Below are 19,089 nucleotides of genomic sequence, written 5' to 3'. Positions count from 1 at the left end.
CCAGCTGTAAGTGCTAACCAAGGAGGGACAAGCATCAGATGTGGCAATATCAGGTCTCAATCTGGTGAATTAGCAGACAACAGGGAGTTCACAGGAAGTTTCTTGGGGAATTCATAGGGGGATAAAACACAACAATGGGGAGCCCTTAGAGGGTGCTGGTGATAGCCCCATATTCAGCAGCAGAAAGATCAGTCAACAGGGTGGCAGGGTCCCAGCCATTGGAGTAGGGCTTAGTTTAGAATTCCAGGCATCAGGAAGGGGACTGACTAGAATAAGCAAGATATTATCTTTGTGGTTACTAGAAAAAGAACTTGGAAAAGAGGACGAAGGACCATTTATCAGATATAGATGAACTGAGGCATGGAGTGGAGGCTGGGACTCAAGAGTGACATAGGAGCCCAGTTTTGGAATTGGACACTGACATCCAGGTCAGACCATTGACGAGCATGATTTGGAGCTAAGCCCATAGAATAAGGGTCTAGAGCTGATTAATCACCCCCATCACATGCCACATTTGGCTCTAGGAACTGGGTTTAAAAGTGGAATGCCAGCAAGTGACCCTAGAAATGGGGAGGCAGACGCAGAAGAGTCCAGGAATCAGTCTGCATCTTACAGGGTAAAGGTCCCAGAAAACTCAGGAATCCACACCTCAAGACCTTCAGCCCTCTGTTGTCTAAATGGGAGTTATGGTCCTTAACCAACCACTTCAGGTCCAATAGAACATGTTTTTAGCCAAACCAAAGAAGAAAGGGAAAGAAAACTGGAGAAAGTTTGTTGGACTCTGTTACTATGTTATGCGAGATTGTGTTACCTAACTATGCTCTTGCTCTTCCAGGGTTGGCTGGAAGGCTGTGTGAGTCTACTAAGAAATGGTGCCAAGCACAATATCCCTGATAAAAATGGCCGTCTGCCACTGCACGCTGCCACCGCTGAGCCTGATGTGAGGTACGTAGCCAGGTTCACACGACGCTCAAGTTGGGAGGCACCCAACTTGGATTAGAAGGTCATCTAATCCAATCCATGTGGCAAATAAAAACAAAATCCATCCATTTTTTTGGTATTTGCAGGAGACAGGACCCCATCTCAGTGAATCAAAATATCCTGGAACAATCTCAACTCTAGTCTCAATCCCAATTTTACTTCGATAAAACCCTTTTCTCCTAGTCTCTGATTTAAGAAGAAATGCTGTTTGTCATCATCTGAATTTCATATATTCATTCATTCAATTAATCAGTCAATTATTAACTCAATAACTATTTATTGAGTGCTTGTTATGGACCAACCACTGCTCTAGGCCCTAGAGTTCCCCAGTGAGCAAGACAGTGTCTCTGACCTCACAGAGCTTACTTTCTAGTGAAGGAGTTAAGTGGCACACTAGTAAACAAATAAATAGGATAATTTCAAATAGTGACGAGTGCTGTGATGGAAACCAAACAGGGTAAGAGAAGGTTAATGTATGAACCCAGAGTCATGCCAACATTTATGGGCTGGAAGGAGGCAAAGACCCAGCAAAGGAGATTGAGACAGGGGGGCCAGTGGGTGAGAAGGAAAACCAGAAGTGTGTGCTGCTGGAGACCATGCACAGAAAGCCCTCAAATAGTTGGATGACTGAGGTCACCTTTTTGTAAGACGATTGAGCAACAAAGGAAAAAGCTTTGCCCAGACCAAGTGTAGCTCCCCCAGGCCTCTGTATCCAAGTGGCCTGGGTCCCCAGTCTTTCGAAAGCCCCTTCTGGCAGCTTGATGACAGCACACTTCCCACTGTGGAATCAGCAAGGTTCCGTTCCAGGCACTTCCTGAACCTCTGCTGACAGAGCAGGCCTCTGACAGGAACTTCACACTCCCCAGAGCTAGGCTGCAGGCCAGCAGCACGGTGGGTGCATTCTGCTGCCTCCTTCAGACCCTGTGTTCGGAAGTAAACTGAAGCCTTGCGGGGGTTGAGGAGACCAAGGCCCCTTCCAGGTTGAGAGGTAATAGGATTTCTTCATTTCAGTGTGTTTACACTGAAGTTAAAGGACTTGGGAAATTCCAGGACTATTCCCAACCAAGCCTTGCCTCTATTATCATTGGATCATATCCAGGAATAATAGAAAACTAGGATTTACTCAAAGCCCAACAAAACAAGGAAGTTTAGAGAAGAAACAGCAAGCCCAGAGCTAACAATCAGTAGACATCATAAAAAGATGACCACCTTTTGATGAAAAAAGAGTGACTTTTCTAGACAACCCACAAAAATATTTAGTCACAAAATCATACTGTCTTCCCAAGAGTGATCTTTAGAAAATACATTTTAAACGTACCTTTTAAGATTATTCTGCCCCAATTTACTCCACTTAGATGATTTTTACCTGCCTCACTCAGAGTAGTCATTTCAAAATCTACCTGATTCTGGAAAATGAACACCTGCTTTAGTTATGATAATCATAGCTGTTGTAACAAGTAAAACCCAAAGCTTCAGCATTTTAACATGATAAAAGTTTAGTCCAATGTAGGTTTCCTGGATGGGGGCAGGGGGCCTCCCCTCCACAGGTAATTCAGGGATGCAAGCTTGTGGCTTCATCATCTCCTAGCATCACAGAATCCTTTTTGTTCAGCCTGCAGATAGGGTAAGAGGAGCTTAGATAAGCCTCACTTGTTTCTTTCAAATCTCAGCCTGTAAATGACACAATTCACTTCTGCTCACATTCCATTAATAAGGATGAGTCATTTGGCCATAAAGAGCGATGGGGAACATAGTCCCTGACCAAGAATCCACCTCCCGGCGATGACTCCAATCCAAGAAAGGGGGGCAAGAATTTTGGTGAAAACCTGGCTCTGCCATTAAACCATTGCACCTGAGGGGTGAACTAAGCCTTGGCAGTCAAAATCACACTCAAGATCAATTTGGTCAATAGATTAGGCTCATCATCTGAAATCACTACAATAATATATTAAAAACTAATCTAAGTGTACTTCCTCTTTTGTGGACTTATTAGACTATATCTTACTATGCCCAGCGGTGCCCCTAGACTCTCTAGGATTTACATTACATCACTGTAACTGAGATAGCACAGAGCTGTGGCTTCCCCTTCTCATGAAATTGTCCCAAATGACCCAGTCACCACCTTGGGAAGAGCTGAAGCCAGAAAAATAAACATCCTCTGTGTGCTGATGATATAGTTTTATTGTCCTAAATGGACAGTTAGCTAATTCTGGAAGATAAAATCTGCTTTAGTGATGGTAATGCTAGCTGCTGTAACTAGTAAAACCCAAAGGTTAAGATTAAATATTCCAAAACTAAAATTATCATACCTGTTAAATGTTCTCCAAAAATGAATTGGGGTAAACCTTAACAACTGTCGACTGAAAAAAAAAAAAAAAGCACAACGTGAGAGTTGTGAGTTAAGTTTTATTTGGGGCAAAATGAGGACTTATAGCCCAGGAGAGAGCATTTCAGATAGCTCTGAGAAACTGCTGCAGAGGGGTAGGGGGGAAGGTCAGTATATATGTGATTTCAGTGAAGAGGGAGTACGTGCAATCAAGCACACATTTTTGCAGAAGGTTGCTGCTAGTCACGAGGAGCAGATGTCACCATGAAAGATTTTAGTGCTTTTCTAGATATGAGGAGATGCAAGAATTGGGCTCATAAAATCTCCTGAAAATATCTAACTATCTGAAGGCCAGTTCTGCCAGTTTTTCCCACAGTACAGAGTGCCTCATTCCTGATCTCCACCCTGAACTCCTTTCAGGGGGTGTTGAAGGTCAGCAGTCTCAGCAGCTTGTGATTTAATCCTTGTAGGGGTAGATGGCAAGTGCCAACCTTTAGTTTGACACAACCCATACAGCAAATCAACTGGCTTTGTTACCTAGAGAACATTTCAAAACTAGCTTGATTGAAAGGATTCCTTATGGAATTACATTGCTTAAAATTAGATATTTTATCATTGTTTTATTGAGAAATTTTATGGCCGTGGCAGAGTTTGATAACATCTGCATTAAATCCTTCAAGCCGAAACTAACCGCACCAGAGAAGTTGGGCTTCAGTTGCCCATTTGTTTGTGTGTCTGCATGAACTCAGAATCGTTTTCTGAGAAAAAAAAAATCTTGGTCTATCTTATGGGCACTTTCTAATCCTAAAATCATAATGCAGAAGGGAGTGACCTTCCATTAGGCCATGCATACCTGTTTGACTATTTAATTTTCCTAAGTGGATACAACTTTAGGCCAGCTTGTCTGACCATTAAAGCATGTAGGTCTGTAGTTACAAAAAGGATGATGATGACAAACAGCACGGATTATTTATCATGTTCTGAGCAAAGTTCTTAATGCTTTCCATGTACTATCTCATCTAATCCTTACCACACCTCTATGTGATAGGTAATATTTCTATCCCCATTTTATAGATGAGAAAACTAAGGCATCAAGAAGAAAACTAATTGCCTAGTGCATGTGTGAAGATAAGTAACCTGCCCAATGGGTCTGCTGTGCTCCTGGAGTCCACTGCTGTGGACCCTGTTGAATTTATTTTAATGGCCACATTTTATCATTAAGCCCTCAGTCTACACTGAGAGGCCTTAAAAGAAACAGCCATACAAAACTCCTTATTGTCTGATTGTCAGGATATTTTTTTTTTGTTACAGTGTCCAAAAAAATCTTTTCTGAAAAACCACAAGAAAAATTTCTACTAAAGGAGGAATTCCTGTGCTTCTCCTGATAAATTATTTTTTATTTTTACTGTGTGGACACTGTGACTTATCATCATGTTTCTCTCTTTGCATATTTAGAAAACTCAAAGCCCAATTTGTGTCTCACCTCTGGCATGCACGTAGGACCATAATTATGTGTTCTTTATGCTGCCCTCATTTTCCCTTTGCCTAGTTTTTTCGCTTGTGATCTTGTTTTACTATATGTATCTGAAAACCACCTAAAATCCTGTTTTTGGATTGAGGTAAAGGGTGGCCAGGAGTGCCAGCTCAGGAGTCAGACTGACTGAGTATGAATCTGGCTCCATATCTTACAGACCATATTATCTTGGGCAAGTTAACATGTCAAGGTTCAGCTAGCTTTCTTTTCTAGAAAGTAGGAATAATACAGTACTTACCTCATAGGTAAGTAGGCAAAAGTAAATGAGAAAATATGTGGAAAGCACTGAACACTGTCAATTGTCCATGTTCAGTAAGTGTTAGTGGTGATGATGAGGGTGATGATATTGATGATGATGATGATGGAAGATAGAAATAAAGTACCGTAGATCAGCACTAAAGAATGAAACCCTGCTACGGCCACACACCAGCTCTCACCCTGGCCTTCTTCACCTTAGCACACACAGGTCCCCAAAAATATATCTGCACACACAGGTGCATGCCCACACAGTCCTGCACCCACTGACATGAGCACACATTTACTGCGAAGGTCATCAGGGTATGAACAGCGCTCCCATTTGTATTAACCTTGGGACATTGTAGAGCATTGCAAGATTTCAGAACCCAATGAACATTAGACTCAACCATTCAGTGTACATGCATCTATATTTTTCCTCTAATCATAAGCATATGTACCAGCCACATTGTGGCCTTGTACTCAGGTATTCATACTCCTTTTAAAATCCACTAACTCCTGTATTTCCAAACAGCACACTCCTTCCACTCGGTGCTTGCGGGAGACCATTTAGAGTGAAGTCTCAAACTGAAGCTGCTTATAAACAAGCCAAGGGGACACTTCAATCAGCCCTTTGCCTCCAGAGAAATTTTGGTTCTCTGATGGAAACAACTCACTAGCAAACCAAACAGTGGCAATATACAGCATTAGCTACGCTACAGCTCTGTGGGAAATCTAAGCTGCTGCCGGGATGAAGGACCTATAATTAAGAACACGAAGGCAAGCTGGATGTACAAAAGCAAAGGAGCACAGGTTTCATCTCACGAGTCCCCTTCCTGCTTTGAATGCTCTGCTTCTCAGCAGGTCCGAGTTTTCTCCCTTTCAGCTCCCCATTGCTCTTCTTGCTTCCTTGGCTGGGACATTCAGAGGGCGTCCATGTGAAAGAGGGGGCATGATCATTAAGACAAAGCTCCAAAGAGCACGCAGTTGTGTTTGTACAACACTGCGCATGCTAGAGTTGCAAGGCAAGCAGCGATTTCCTCTGAAAGCAGCCACAGGGCTCTCTGAAAGTCTTTTTTTATGGTCTCCATGGTTACCAGCAGTTTGTTTTTTTTTTTTTTTTTTTTTTTTTCCTTCCAGAGTGCCAGCAGCTCTGCCTCTTTTCATTGCTCTTGACTACAGCCAGAGGGAGGAAGGAAATCATTTCTTTGGGGTCCTGTTCTCTAGTTTCCAGGTGATGCATTCCAACCTGCAGTGGATGTTTCACTGAAGCATACTCACCTCCAGGCAGCTTCAGGGACAGGAAAGCAGGTGACTGGCTTGGGGACCCTTTTTCCCAGCCATCCCTGGGCTGAGCCAGCTCCAGGACTGTGAGCCCAAGAGGCCAGCAAAACAGAGAAGCTCAAGGAGACAACCCTCCCCCCTTTCCGGGATACATCTAGCTGAGCTCTCTCTGGCCTCCCAATCACCTAATGGCAATCACAGGACCCCCGAATATAAAGGGTAGGAGCCTTTTAAGAAATTAATCATTATAGAGAATTTATTAGAGTATGTAAAGTCCATGTTAAGTGCTCTATATGCTTTGACCCATTTAAAGTTACAACAAATCTTTAAGAAGTAGGGTTGTTGTTATGTTTATTTTACAGATAAGAAGATGTAGGCACTGAGAGTTTTATAACTTGTCCAAGGTCTGGCTGATTGGTGAGGGAGCAGGGCTTCTAATAGAGGCTCCAGTCTGGCTCCAGCCTCCGTGCTCTTATCACTCACCACTCTGCCTGTCTGGGAAAGCTGCTGCTGGGGACCTGGGCCTGCTGTCCTGGCAGCTGGGATGAGGTGAGCCTTATGCTGTGGCCTGGAGATCTGAGAGCAGAGTTTTAGCTGGTGCTAATAGGAAATTGGGCTGGGGGGTTATGGGAGAAATACTCCTGGGTCACCTTAGCACAGAACAGGAGCTCTGAGAAAACAAAACTAAGAGGTCTGCAAGTCCGCTGTTAATTAAGACAGATGTGGGACAAGTATCTTGCAGATTACCTCTGAACCACGGAACAGTATAGAAGCACCAGGCTGGAAAGCAGACACCTGGTTTCTCGTCCAGGCTGGACAACCAAGGCAACGTGTGATGGCCTTGGCAAGCCGTGTAGTGCATCAGGTCATTTGCTCTCATAAAATGAGAGAAAGAGAGAGAGAGAATACTCATCTGTAAATTTGTACCAGCTTTAAAGATCGATGAGTCTCAGTGACTTAGGAATCAAATGGAGGCAAACAGTATAGGTTGGCATATATCACTCAGGGTCGTGACAGGGAAGACATGAAATAGTAAAAGAGATGACCAAGAAAGTTTAATGAAAGACTATTTGAAATTAACCAGCAAGAGATGGTGACAATCTGCCACCCCCACTCCCCTCCAGAAGCAGGAAAATGTTCCACCCCGAGGCCACAAGAGGTGAGGAAGGAAACTGTTACTGGAACCTGCTGAGAGCTGGGCGGTAGTTGTAATTGTAGTGTAGGAGAGGGGCCACCTGGCAGGAACCAAGGCCTTTAGTAGAGGAAAGAAATCATTGTCAGGAAGGGAAGTGGCTTCTCTCCTTCCTCCTGCTGGTTCTCCCACTGACCAAACCCAGTGGGAGGTCAGAGGGCAAGGGACCTGGATGATGACGTTATTGGAGGTCAGCCTCAGTGTAGGACACTGCAGGGCAGAGACTGGATCTGAGAGACAAACAGAGGACTATCCAGCACAGGGCTCCCCCTGTGACCCTTGGAGGCTCACCTAGGATGTGAGAAGAGGTCTTGATCTTCCCACCCCCATTCTCATCTGGTTAGAGCCAACTTCCCCCAGTGTGATCACGCTGCTCTGAAGGAGCCCCAGAAGATCCTGTCCGACTACAGATGATCTCAGTCTGCTCAGGGTTAGCCGAGGATAACCAGATTGGACCACCACTGACCTCCTGCTCACTCTCACTCTCCCTCCTCCAGCACTTCGGACCCAATGTGCCCTAGAGATTAGACAATGGCCATTAATGATAGAGAGAGAGAGGGGGAAAGAGAAAGAGAGAAAGAGAGAGAAAGGAAAGGGAAGGGAAAAGAAGAGGAGAGGGCAGGGTAGGGGAGGAGAGGAGAAAGGAAAGAGAGAGAAAGAGAGAAGGAAAGAGAGAAAGAAGAAAGATAGTCACCCCTTACCCTCCCCCCCATAAAGCAGCTATAAGGGAAAATATAAAAAATAGCATTAACCAAAATACAATTATTTTTGTAGCATCTTCCCACCTGACGGAGAAATTCTAGAATTCAGAAAGGATAAAGAGATGTGCTGTTTACAGTCATAGCCACTGTTCCTTTAAAATCTGTATACTAGGAGTTTTACACCTGTTATGTTATTTAACCCTCACCACCACCACCGCTGTTATTATCCTTGTTAGAGAAGTGAGGATACAGAAGCTCAGAGAGGTCATGCAGTGGTGAGGCCAGAATTAAATCACAGCAGTATCCTGGCTCCCCAAAAAACAGTGATAAGACCAGATTTAAAACCTAGGCTTCCTTGTTATATTACCCCCACTGAAGAAGTCCACCCCCATTTAAGTTCTCTTTGTAACACAGTATGATCAATCCCTCTGATTAATATTAAGCAATTTAATACTTAGGACTTTAGATGTCATCTCAGCTGAGAGACAATGAAAATCTGATTCAGGAGGAGGCTAAGCCATTTTATTTTTCAAATAATTTTTCCAAAATAATTGCCGAATTTTTTATTGTCTGCCCATAGACAATCCTTTATCATCTTGGTGAGTATATTAGTTTGCTGGGGTGACTGTAACAAAATCCCACAGGCTGGGTGGCTTAAACAACAGAAATTTATTTTTTCACAGTTCTGAAGGCTGCTGCTGGAAGGCCAACATCAAGGTGCCAGCAGGGTTGGTTTCCTCTGAGACTCTCTCCTTGGCTTGCAGATTGCCATCCTCTTGCTGCCTCTTCACATGGTGTTTCCACTGTAAGCGTGTGCCTCTGGTGTCACTCTGTGTGTCCTAATCTCCTCTTTTTATGAGAACACCAGTCAAATGGGATTAAGGCCCGCTGTAATCCTTCATTTTAACTTAATTACCTCTTTAAAGGCTCTATGTCCAAATACAGTCACATTCTAAGGCATTGGGAGGTTAGAGCTTCAACATATACATTTGGGAGGGACACAATGCTTTCTATAACAGTGAGTATCCATTGATTTATTCATTCAGCACCTTTCTCAGTGGTTTCCAAATCTGATTGTTTACCAGAATTTTCTGAACAGCTTATTTAAACGGTAGAAGCTACGCTTCTCTCCAGACCTCCTGCGTCAGAAACCTTGAATATACAGCCCAGGTAAAAAAATATATCTCCCCAGGGAATTCTGAGATGGAGCCAGGGTTAAAAGTTCTAGGGTTAAGTATTCTAGAAATAACACTTACTGTGTTCTAGGCATGCTTTAAATGCTGTATGCATATTAACTCATTTAATCCTCACACTGATCTATAAGGTAGGCACTTTTTATTACCCCCATTTTATAGATGAGGATGCATAGGCACAGAGAAGTGAAGTTACTTGCCTGTGGTCACAGAGCTGGTCAGTGACAGGACTGGGATGTGAACCCAGGTAGTCTGGCTCCAGAGTCTGGGCTCCTAACCACTATACTCAACTGCTTCTCTCCCACAGATGGCGTACTGACCTCAGTCAACCAAGTATTGGGCCCAAGTGGGATAAGAACTTGAACTTGAGAATCATTGGCAGTTGTTTCACACTGATAACTGCCATTGCATGCTTAGGTATTTGTGCATTTTAGAAAGAATAAGCGAAGTTGTAAATGCTGACTGCCTCCAGGTATAACCTGTACATTTAGAAGGCATGACACATGTACCTAGTGATGAAGCAATTTGAAAGCACTCTATAAGTTTATGTAAAATGAATAAAAAATAAGCACTGGAGGACTTTGCTTCTTAGAGTGAGCACAAAGGGATACAGTTCTGGTAAGATAAGCGTGAGGATTCGCTTTCTCCGTTCTCTTTGGCCGCTCCAGAAGCACTAAGAGAGGAGGTGGGAGAAGAGATAGAGGTCTTCCTCCTACCTGCCTTCTTGTGCCTTCTTACCTATCACGCTGGCTTTTTTTCCGTGGATATTTCCCCTAGTAAATGCAAAGGGCGTATGGTCATTTGGAGGCCTTCAACAGACTGTATTTCTAATGTCATGTTCTCATTCAGATTCTGTTCTTTTAAGCCACTTCTCCTGTTTTTCTTTACAGGCTCCTAACAGTCCTGGTACAACAGTCAAACCTCAACGAGATTAATCACCAGGACAGCGAGGTGAGCCTGCCCTCTCAAGGAACAGTTGGCATTGCCCATGTTAGGGTGGGAATAAGGGCTTTTCTGAACCACAGTGCTTCCTCTCTTAAAGGTTCAAGGAGGCCATGGAGCAGTTTTGTGTTCCTACCCTGAGAGGGAAGCCTGTGTCTCCACTATGAATTCTCAGGCAGAAATGTATCCCTCTGTGGGTGTGGGTAGCTTTTAATAGGGAAGGATTTATTGCATTAAGTATTTAAGCATTTATCATACCACTGAAATTTTGTAATTTCTCTTTGGACATTGAGAAATAAATATTGCTCTTTCCTGTCTCCTCGAGTACCAGAAACTTCGAAGGCTGCCGACACTCTCTCTTTGAGTGAAAGATGACAGATAGATAATAATTCTAGGCTCCCTGCTCCAGAAGCCACATTATTAATGCCAATGATCACAACTGCTGTTTGCTTTACGTTGCAAGGCAATCCTGTACAAGGCTTCCAGCAAGACAGCACAGCACTCCCAACTCGGTTCCTGAGGGAGGGTGGATCAGACCAGGGAGAGCCGCCCCAAAGCAGCTGAGGGTCTTTTATCTACTTAACTCTTCTAAAACCCAGGTCTGATTTTTATTAGCCAGCCTGATTTCTGTAATAGCTTCTTAAAACTGATTTAAATACCTGATTTTTAATGGAATTTTTTTTTAAAGTAAGCTTGGCTTGACTGCACTAAGAATGTCTGATAACTTTAAGAAGGTCTGATAGCATTGAAAGTGCATATGCCCCAAGATGCCAAATTACACTGTTTTCAAGACACACTGGCCATAGACAACAGGATGGGAGGAAGCCCCCTAACATGGGCTGGGCCCCCTACCCCATATTTCTCCTGGGCTGGGCTCCTCATCTTTCTTGAGCCTTCTGAGCAAAGGCCTCCTTCCAACGTGCTTGGCAGTAATGACCACACCAAAAAGCCCCTACATCACAGCCTGGGTCTGAGGTTGGACACCTCCCTGACTCGGTGGGCACATGCTGCTTTCACCCCCCATGTCTTCAGTGGTTTAAAGCAAAACCTCAGATGAGAGAATATTGCACTGTTCTAAACTTCTGCTTTAAAAACGAGAACCAGAGATGAGAAAGTACACTCTGATCACTCTGCCCATGGTGTGAAATCAGGGAGCTTGGGGGCTTGCAGGTTATGTCAGCTGATCAAGAACTTCTAGATTTTGGGCAACTTGCCAACCACTTCTTCCACCTCTAACTCCTACCTTCACTCCCCCCACTAACTGGGACTTATTAGAAAGGGGACAAATTCAGTCATTCACACCCTAAAGCTAAATTCCTCTTATAGACATCTGACTCTGTCCCCTCCTCAGTGGAGCTGAACATCCCCTAGCAAAGTGACAGTTCCCTATTTTTTCCCACCCTGGGAGGCCCCTGGCTGGTGGAGACAACGAATGTAGACGAAAATCTTTCTAATGGTGGTAATTGTAACACTTTTCAGATAATATGTGGTAAATATTGGAGAAATCTCTAGTTCCTTCTCATGCAAAGCAACCTCTCAGAGAAGATTCCTTCTGCTCTTACACCAGCATTCTGACCTGTTGGCATTTCGGAGCAGGAGCCTCAAAAAGGACACTTCCCCCCAATGTCGCAGCTTCCTCTTCGCACCATGTCACAGCATGTTTGAAATCCATCTGAAGCCAACTAAGTCTTGCCTGTGTGTTTCATTAACATATATATTGCTAGTGTGAGCCAATCCACATAAATTTGCAAGGGCTAATTTGCTCTTTGCCATTGGACAAAGGACAGTTCTGAAATGGAAAGAACACGGCCCAGGCTTTCTTTGTCATTTGTTACCTTGGAGGAGTTCCTGCATTTGGCTTCTCGGTGTTCTGAATAAGCAGTCGCTTACTGAACCCCGCCCCTCCCACAATCACTTTTCCAATGACTTCCAAGCACGGTGTAGTCTCCATCATATATGAGGGGGTAACAGTTAAAGCACACACACACTCTACATCTGCTAAATAACAGGAAGCAAAAAACAGCAAAGGCAAAAGAAATCAGGGAAAAGGTAAGCTATTTCTGGCAGAACATTATGGTTTCCTAATGACAAGAGGAAAGAGCAAGACATAACCCCTACATAGTGTGAATAAAATTATTTTCCAATAACTGAAGGACTCCCCAGCTTATCACAATAGTGGTTAAAGGTTAAATGGTCAATTAATAGAAATCTAACTTCATTAAGAGACATATTAGATTGTTAACTGAAACTAAAGAATGGAGAGAGGGAGAGAGGAAGGAAAAAATCTGTTTCTGAAGCCATCCTCTAATTGCTTACATAAAAAACCATGATACGTGCCACTTTATATCAGAGAGATGAATATCACTCTAGAGGCTGTCCTGATCTGAACTCAGTGACTTAAAACATTTTTTGTGTTGTTAGTTTTTACTTGTATAAGTAATACATGAACACATTCGCTTCTTTAAAAATTTGAATATTACAAGTAATACCAGAAGTCCATGATTACTTCCACCCCACCACCTTAGCCCCCAATTGCTATTTGATGTGTCTCTTTCGCAGTCTTTTGTCTATTTACACTATGTGTGTGTGTGTGTGTGTGTGTGTATATATATATATATATATATATATATATATATATATATATATAGACACTTAGGCACTATGGAGTATAACATGAAAGATATCTCATGTTATATGTTGTTCTCCAACTTTGATTTTCACTCAGGAATATGTCTTAGAGTGTCTTGGATATGTTGATGCATATAAATCTGGCTCATTCCTTTCAATGGCTTCATAATGTTTCACACTATGAAAATACGTCCTTATATTTTCTATTCCCCTATGAATGAATATTTAGGTTGTCTCCAATTTTTCACTATCACAAACACTACTCTGAAGGGTGTTTGTATAAGCTTCCTTGAGTATTTTATACGAGCATTTCTCTAGAAGAAAAATTGTTAGGCAGTAGAGAGTGTACATTTGTGTATGGGGGAGGGGTTCTATTCTTTTTTTTAATTGAAATATAGTTGATTAACCATATTGTGTTAGTTTCGGGTATATAGCATAGTGATTCAGTACTTTTGCAGATTATATTCCATTATAGGTTACTACAAGGGTATAATCCCCTACGCTATATAGTATATCCTTGTTGCGTATCTATTTTATATATAGTAGTTTGTATCTGTTAATCCTGTACCCCGATTTGTCCCTCTCCACCCCCATTGGTAACCGCAAATTTGTTTTCTATATCTGTGAGTCTGTTTCTGTTTTGTATATACATTCTTTTCTATTATTTTTTAGATTCCACATAGAAGTGATATCACATAGTATTTGTCTTTCTCTGTCTGAGTTATTTCACTAAGTATAATATTCTGTAGGTTCATCCACATTGCTGCAAATGGCAATATTTCATTCTTTTTATGGCTGAGTAATATTCCATTGTATATATATATACACACAACATCATCTTAATCCAGTCATCTATTGATGGGAACTTGGGTAGCTTCCATGTCTTGGCTGTTGTAAATAATGCTGCTATGAACCTTAGGGTGCATGTGTCATTTCAAATCAGTGTTTTCATTTTTTATGGATATATACCCAGGAATGGAACTGCTGGATCATATGATAGTTCTATTTTTAGTTTTTTAAGGAACCTCTATACTGTTTTCCACAGCAGCTGCACCAGTTTACATTCCCACCAACATTGCATGAGGGTTCCCTATTTTTATTTTTAATATGCATGCCTGGTTGTTCTTCAAAACGACTGCATCAATTTATAGCTCCACCCATAGTGTAAAAGGGTGTTTATCACTGTTTGCCTATTGTTGGATTTCCTTGTTATTGTTTTAATTTGCATTTCCCTTATAGCCAATGAGATCAAGCATAATTTCATAGGTGCAATGGTCATCTTTTTTTTTTTTTTTTTTGCAATGGTCATTTTTAGATCTCCTGTGACTTGCCTGTTTAGGTCCTTTGTCCGTTCATCTGTTGTGTTACTTGTAATTTTCTTACAGATTCATAGGAGTTTATTTTATATTCTGAACATTAATCCTTTGTCTGCTGTTGGATTGCAAATATTTTTTCATAGTCTGTTCCTTACTTTAGAACTGCTTGTGATGTCTTTTCCTGTACAGAAATTTTAAAATATGATATAATCAAAATGATCATTCTTGTCCATTGTTACTTTGCTTTTGGTATCTTTTTAAAGAAGGCCTTCCCTACCCCTAGGGACATAACTACGCTATGCTAAATTTTCTTTTAGTTTGTTACAAGATTTTTTTTAAATATATGGTTCCATTTCTGAACTCTTTGTTCTCATTCCAATGATCTGTTTGTTTTTCCTGTTTCATTAACCACACTGCTTAGTTATAAAGTGACTTATTTAGAAGCTATTCACACTGTAAAGTTTTACACTGTGGGAAAGGCAAGATGGGTCAGATGGGTCAGATTGTCCTTTGTGCCTTTGTTCTTCTGGACCTAAGGGGAATCAATGACAAAGAGAGAGGCTTGTCTACTGCAGCTACAGAGAGTTAAGTTGCTAAATTCCTGGAACCTAACCTCTCCTGCTTTCATTTTAGCTTTCACAGGAAGAGCACCCCATCAAGAGTGGCTATGAAATGTTGGCATCTGGGTTAGAACTTTGAGTGCATTTATCCAGAAAAGCACTGTTATGCATGGTATTCAGGATAGATTGTTGATCCTATATTAAATGCACATTCTGATATGAGTAGATTTTTGTGAGTGGCCTAACAATCCAAACTTCCATTACAACAGCACTCTCAGAAAATAAATCCAAGTTGCAAAAACAGATGTGAATCTTTGGATATAATTCTTAGCACTAAAATCCACTTACAACATTCCTAAGATACAAGCATAAGCAGAGATTGTGCACTATAAAGGCAAAATCAATAGAAATAGTCCCTGACCCTAGAAATCTTTTTATTTTACAGTTGGCAAAAGGTAAAATAATAAAGCAAAAAAATTTTAATGCACCAGAATTTTTATCCTAAAAATGAACACCTTAACAAGTGGAGTAGAGTCACTACTACTTAGGAGCCCTCACTTCCCTCTCTCCCCCGACCCTCCTTTCCCCATAAGTTTCTAGGGGCAGTATTTTTTATCTTTGTGTCCCTAGAATCTAGTTCAGTAACTTACACATAGTAGAGTCCCCCCAAAAATACATGTTTAGATAAATAGAGAATTACATCATTAAATTCAAGAAAAAGTCATATAATTTTATTTTATTGGCCTTTTCTCTCTTTGTTTTGTTGACCCAACTCAATGACCCATTTTATTTACCAGAGTTGACTCCCGCTGACTTTTAGTTATTTCCAAAATCTCCTCTCAAAAAAATAAGATTTTATATTATTCTAGATCTTAAAAAAGGTACTGTAGATTCTAGGGCAGGGGTCCTTGTCCATTTTTATGACATGGACACATCTGGTATGTTGGGGAAGCCTATGGATCCCTTCTCAGAAAAATGTTTCAAATTACATAAAATAAAATATATAGAATTAAAAAAATTATATTGAATAACAGATATCAAACTATTTTAAAGAACAAATTTGCAATATTAATATGCAAGCTTTTTTTGCTAATGCACTACTAATCTTTGTGATCTATAATTGTAAGGTTTTTCCCAAATAAATTTGAAGAAAATGGCTTTCATTACAGCACTTCTAACCATCTAGGTTTTTTAAGAATCTTTTAAAGTACATCACTTATTCCAATCTTTTGTATACAGAAGACCCTCTATAACTTTTGTGAGAGGTAGTCACAAAATTAATAATGTGTGAATATTAAAATGTCAAACAGAGCCAAACTGGACTTCTGTGAAATTCTAGATCCTTCAGATGATCTAGAATTGTTTTGCTGATCTTTCAAACACCTGCTAAAATTCTACCCCCAGTGCACCAAGGCGAGGGGTGAACCAAGCACCCAGCCACATCACACATTTCTCTCTCTGTGTCTTTCAGCGTCTGCAAGAGCTGGTCTAAAAGTGCAATTCTGAAACATGAAAACTGCTAAGCACTTCATCAGATTTCTGCTTCATAAAACATAAAAGTTACAGTGGTTTTGGAAAAAAAGAAAAAAGGTCTGAGAAGCTAATAGGATTTGAAAGCCCTTAACTGAAATGTTGGTGGCACAGGCTCAAGGCACAGAATTACTCATCTGTACAAGAACCTGTTCCAAAACAGCCCCGCTATGCACCCAACAGTCACCACACACAGTCCTATCAGCTATCTCGAAATGGATCCTAAGTCAACCAAAACTTAACATTTCCCTCCAAAACATTCTAGAGAGCTATGTTCTTAAATGAATGTAAGTTACTCTTCACTGTTTGAGCCAATACTTCTTTTTCAACAAAGTGGAATTCTACTGCTACAAGAGTCGTCTGGGTGTTTGTTGTAATATATCTTCAGGTAGCTCCTAGATTTTCAGCCCTTAGATTCTTTGAAGGCCCAGTTGAGTCCTCAGGGACTCAATGAGGAGCCTCACAGTTTGGACACAGGTGGCTGGCTTGCGTTCGACAGACTCTAGTACCTTACACTCCCCATGAATTCAAGGGAGCCTGGATAACCTGCAATTCACTAATTAATTCTTCCTATGAACACTTCTTGAACAACTAATGTGTGCTTGGGCATATCGCAGTGAATGAGCCATAGCCTCGGCCTTTAAGTGCATCACAGCTTAATCTTAGTCCCTATCACAGCTCAGTGCAAATGCCAATTGCCAAGCCTGAAGTCTGCCCCGTAAATGGCCACCAGAGTCTTAACATAACACAACTAGGATGTGTTAGCTGTGTTAATAGAAGCTGAAGGAAGGAGGAGGCAGTTGTAGGAAAAAGTTCCTAAACAAAGTGTGTTGTGCAATACAAAGGGCTGCACTTGAGCTGATTCTAACAGTTTTGGTTTTCATCTTACTAACTCTAAGAGGATGTATTTGTATTTCTCATTAGCCCAATTGAAAAAAACAGCAACAGGAAGTTTCCCTTGACTTGAGTGAATTTTGAAACCTGTTTATACTGTAATATAAATACACAAATTTATATTATATAACATATTATTATTTAGAGAAGTAATGGAGTATTTCAAGTCTTGATTTGGGGCCACTCAGAGGATCAACAGTTATTTATAACACTGATCCCAAATTCCAGGCTAGGGGAGGAGTTGGGGGAGAATATGTATATTTCAATACCTTACAAAAATAAATATCTGCCAGCTGCACTTTTAGAAGAAAACTAGAGGTGATGCCAAATGAAACAAATAATAATAAAGGGTGGCAACCCTTATGCTACTGAGAATCACCATTCTAGAAAGTGAGAAGACCCTGAATCTAGCTAAAATCACAAAGAAAAAACTTGTCCAGCAGCTGAGCTCACTTCCAAAATGAAAGTCTACTAGCTTGATGTGTGCAACAAGCATCTTCCTCCAGAGTTGGAGAGACCTGGATTTGAATCCCACCTTTGCCTTGTAACCAGTCAGTGGCCTTAGGGAAATTATTGGATTGGCCAAAAAGTTCGTTCGGGTTTTTCCATAACCCGAATGAACTTTTTGGCCAACCCAGTATTTAAGCTGTGTTTCAGTTTCCTCACCTGTAAAATGGGTCTAAAAATACCCATCTCTTAGGATTGTTGTAAAGATTCAGTGAAGTGAATAAAGTTCTTGGCACCAAGTAGGTATATGAAAAATGGTAGTGCTCCTCCCCACCATTTACCAAAGCATGCAGGAGGTGGGGGGTTTTGTTTTGTTTTCTTTTGTTTTTTTCCAGCAGGGGGTTGGGGAAGGGTGTTTGAAGAGAATAACTCTTAAAGCCTAGAAGCTATATTTAGGAGACAAGGATTAACAGTGCATAATGACAGTTTAATTCACAATTTCACACTGAATTCTCATATTGCTAAATCTGTATCTCTGCATGTAGTGATTGCTATCTACCTCATTTGGAGCGCTCATCAGGAATTCTAAAAGGTTTCAATTGAACAGTTGGTAACAATGATCATATCAGACAAGTTCATTTTCTATAAAGAAGTCATGTTCTGTCTGTGTTTCTTGTGTGAATGATTTTAGAAAGCAAAGCCAAATTTTACAAGAGCAAAAAATTCAATCAAGAACAGTAAGAAGTCACTCATTTAATAAGCCTTTACTTAGTATCCACAATGTGCCTGGCACTGTTCTAGGCTCCAGGGATTCAGACAGACAAGGGCCCTGCCTTCTTGAAGCTTACACCCCAGTGACTTCAAAATTGTCTCCAATGTCTTTAACCCTGGATACAGGTGGCACTTCATAAGGAAGCCAATGATTCTGAAGCAAATGGGACTTAGCACTGGGAATAATCCTTGCACAGTAAAAAGAATCTGATTCCCTGGAGTCCAGATGTCTAATTCCAGTGGGCCAAATTAAAAAATGAAGAGGACCCATTGAAATGCCGTGAGCTATTCTGAATCCCAAGTAATATTCAGCTGTTGCAATAAGAACAAGACGTTCCACTGTTTTTAGACCAGCATTCTTTTCCATATGGAACCAATTTCTTGAAATATCCTTAAGAGTATCTGGAGGCTCAGTGTTATGTGACACTTGAAACTTGAAAGCAGACCATAATGTAATGATTTAGAATATGGAACTGGTCAAGGGGGTTTAACATTCTAATCTCACGGCCCCACAAACATCACACCCTAGATTCAGCTCGATCATAGACTTGTGAAC

The 19,089-nt window shown here is 41.2% G+C and overlaps 1 protein-coding gene across 1 annotated transcript in view; it reads left to right on the top strand.

Moving 5' to 3' along the window:
• The window catches only part of ANKRD55 (ankyrin repeat domain 55), a 92,298-nt gene that overhangs the window by 39,466 nt on the left and 33,743 nt on the right, over positions 1 to 19,089 (top strand). Inside the window, exons 4-5 of the mRNA XM_059919308.1 lie at positions 836 to 945; positions 10,336 to 10,396. Of these exons, the coding sequence (XP_059775291.1) occupies positions 836 to 945; positions 10,336 to 10,396 (171 nt within the window). The remainder of the gene's footprint in view (positions 1 to 835; positions 946 to 10,335; positions 10,397 to 19,089) is intronic.

This window comes from Balaenoptera ricei, chromosome 3 (assembly GCF_028023285.1).
Source record: "Balaenoptera ricei isolate mBalRic1 chromosome 3, mBalRic1.hap2, whole genome shotgun sequence".
NCBI lineage: Eukaryota > Metazoa > Chordata > Mammalia > Artiodactyla > Balaenopteridae > Balaenoptera > Balaenoptera ricei.
This window is presented reverse-complemented; position numbering and strand designations above follow the sequence as displayed.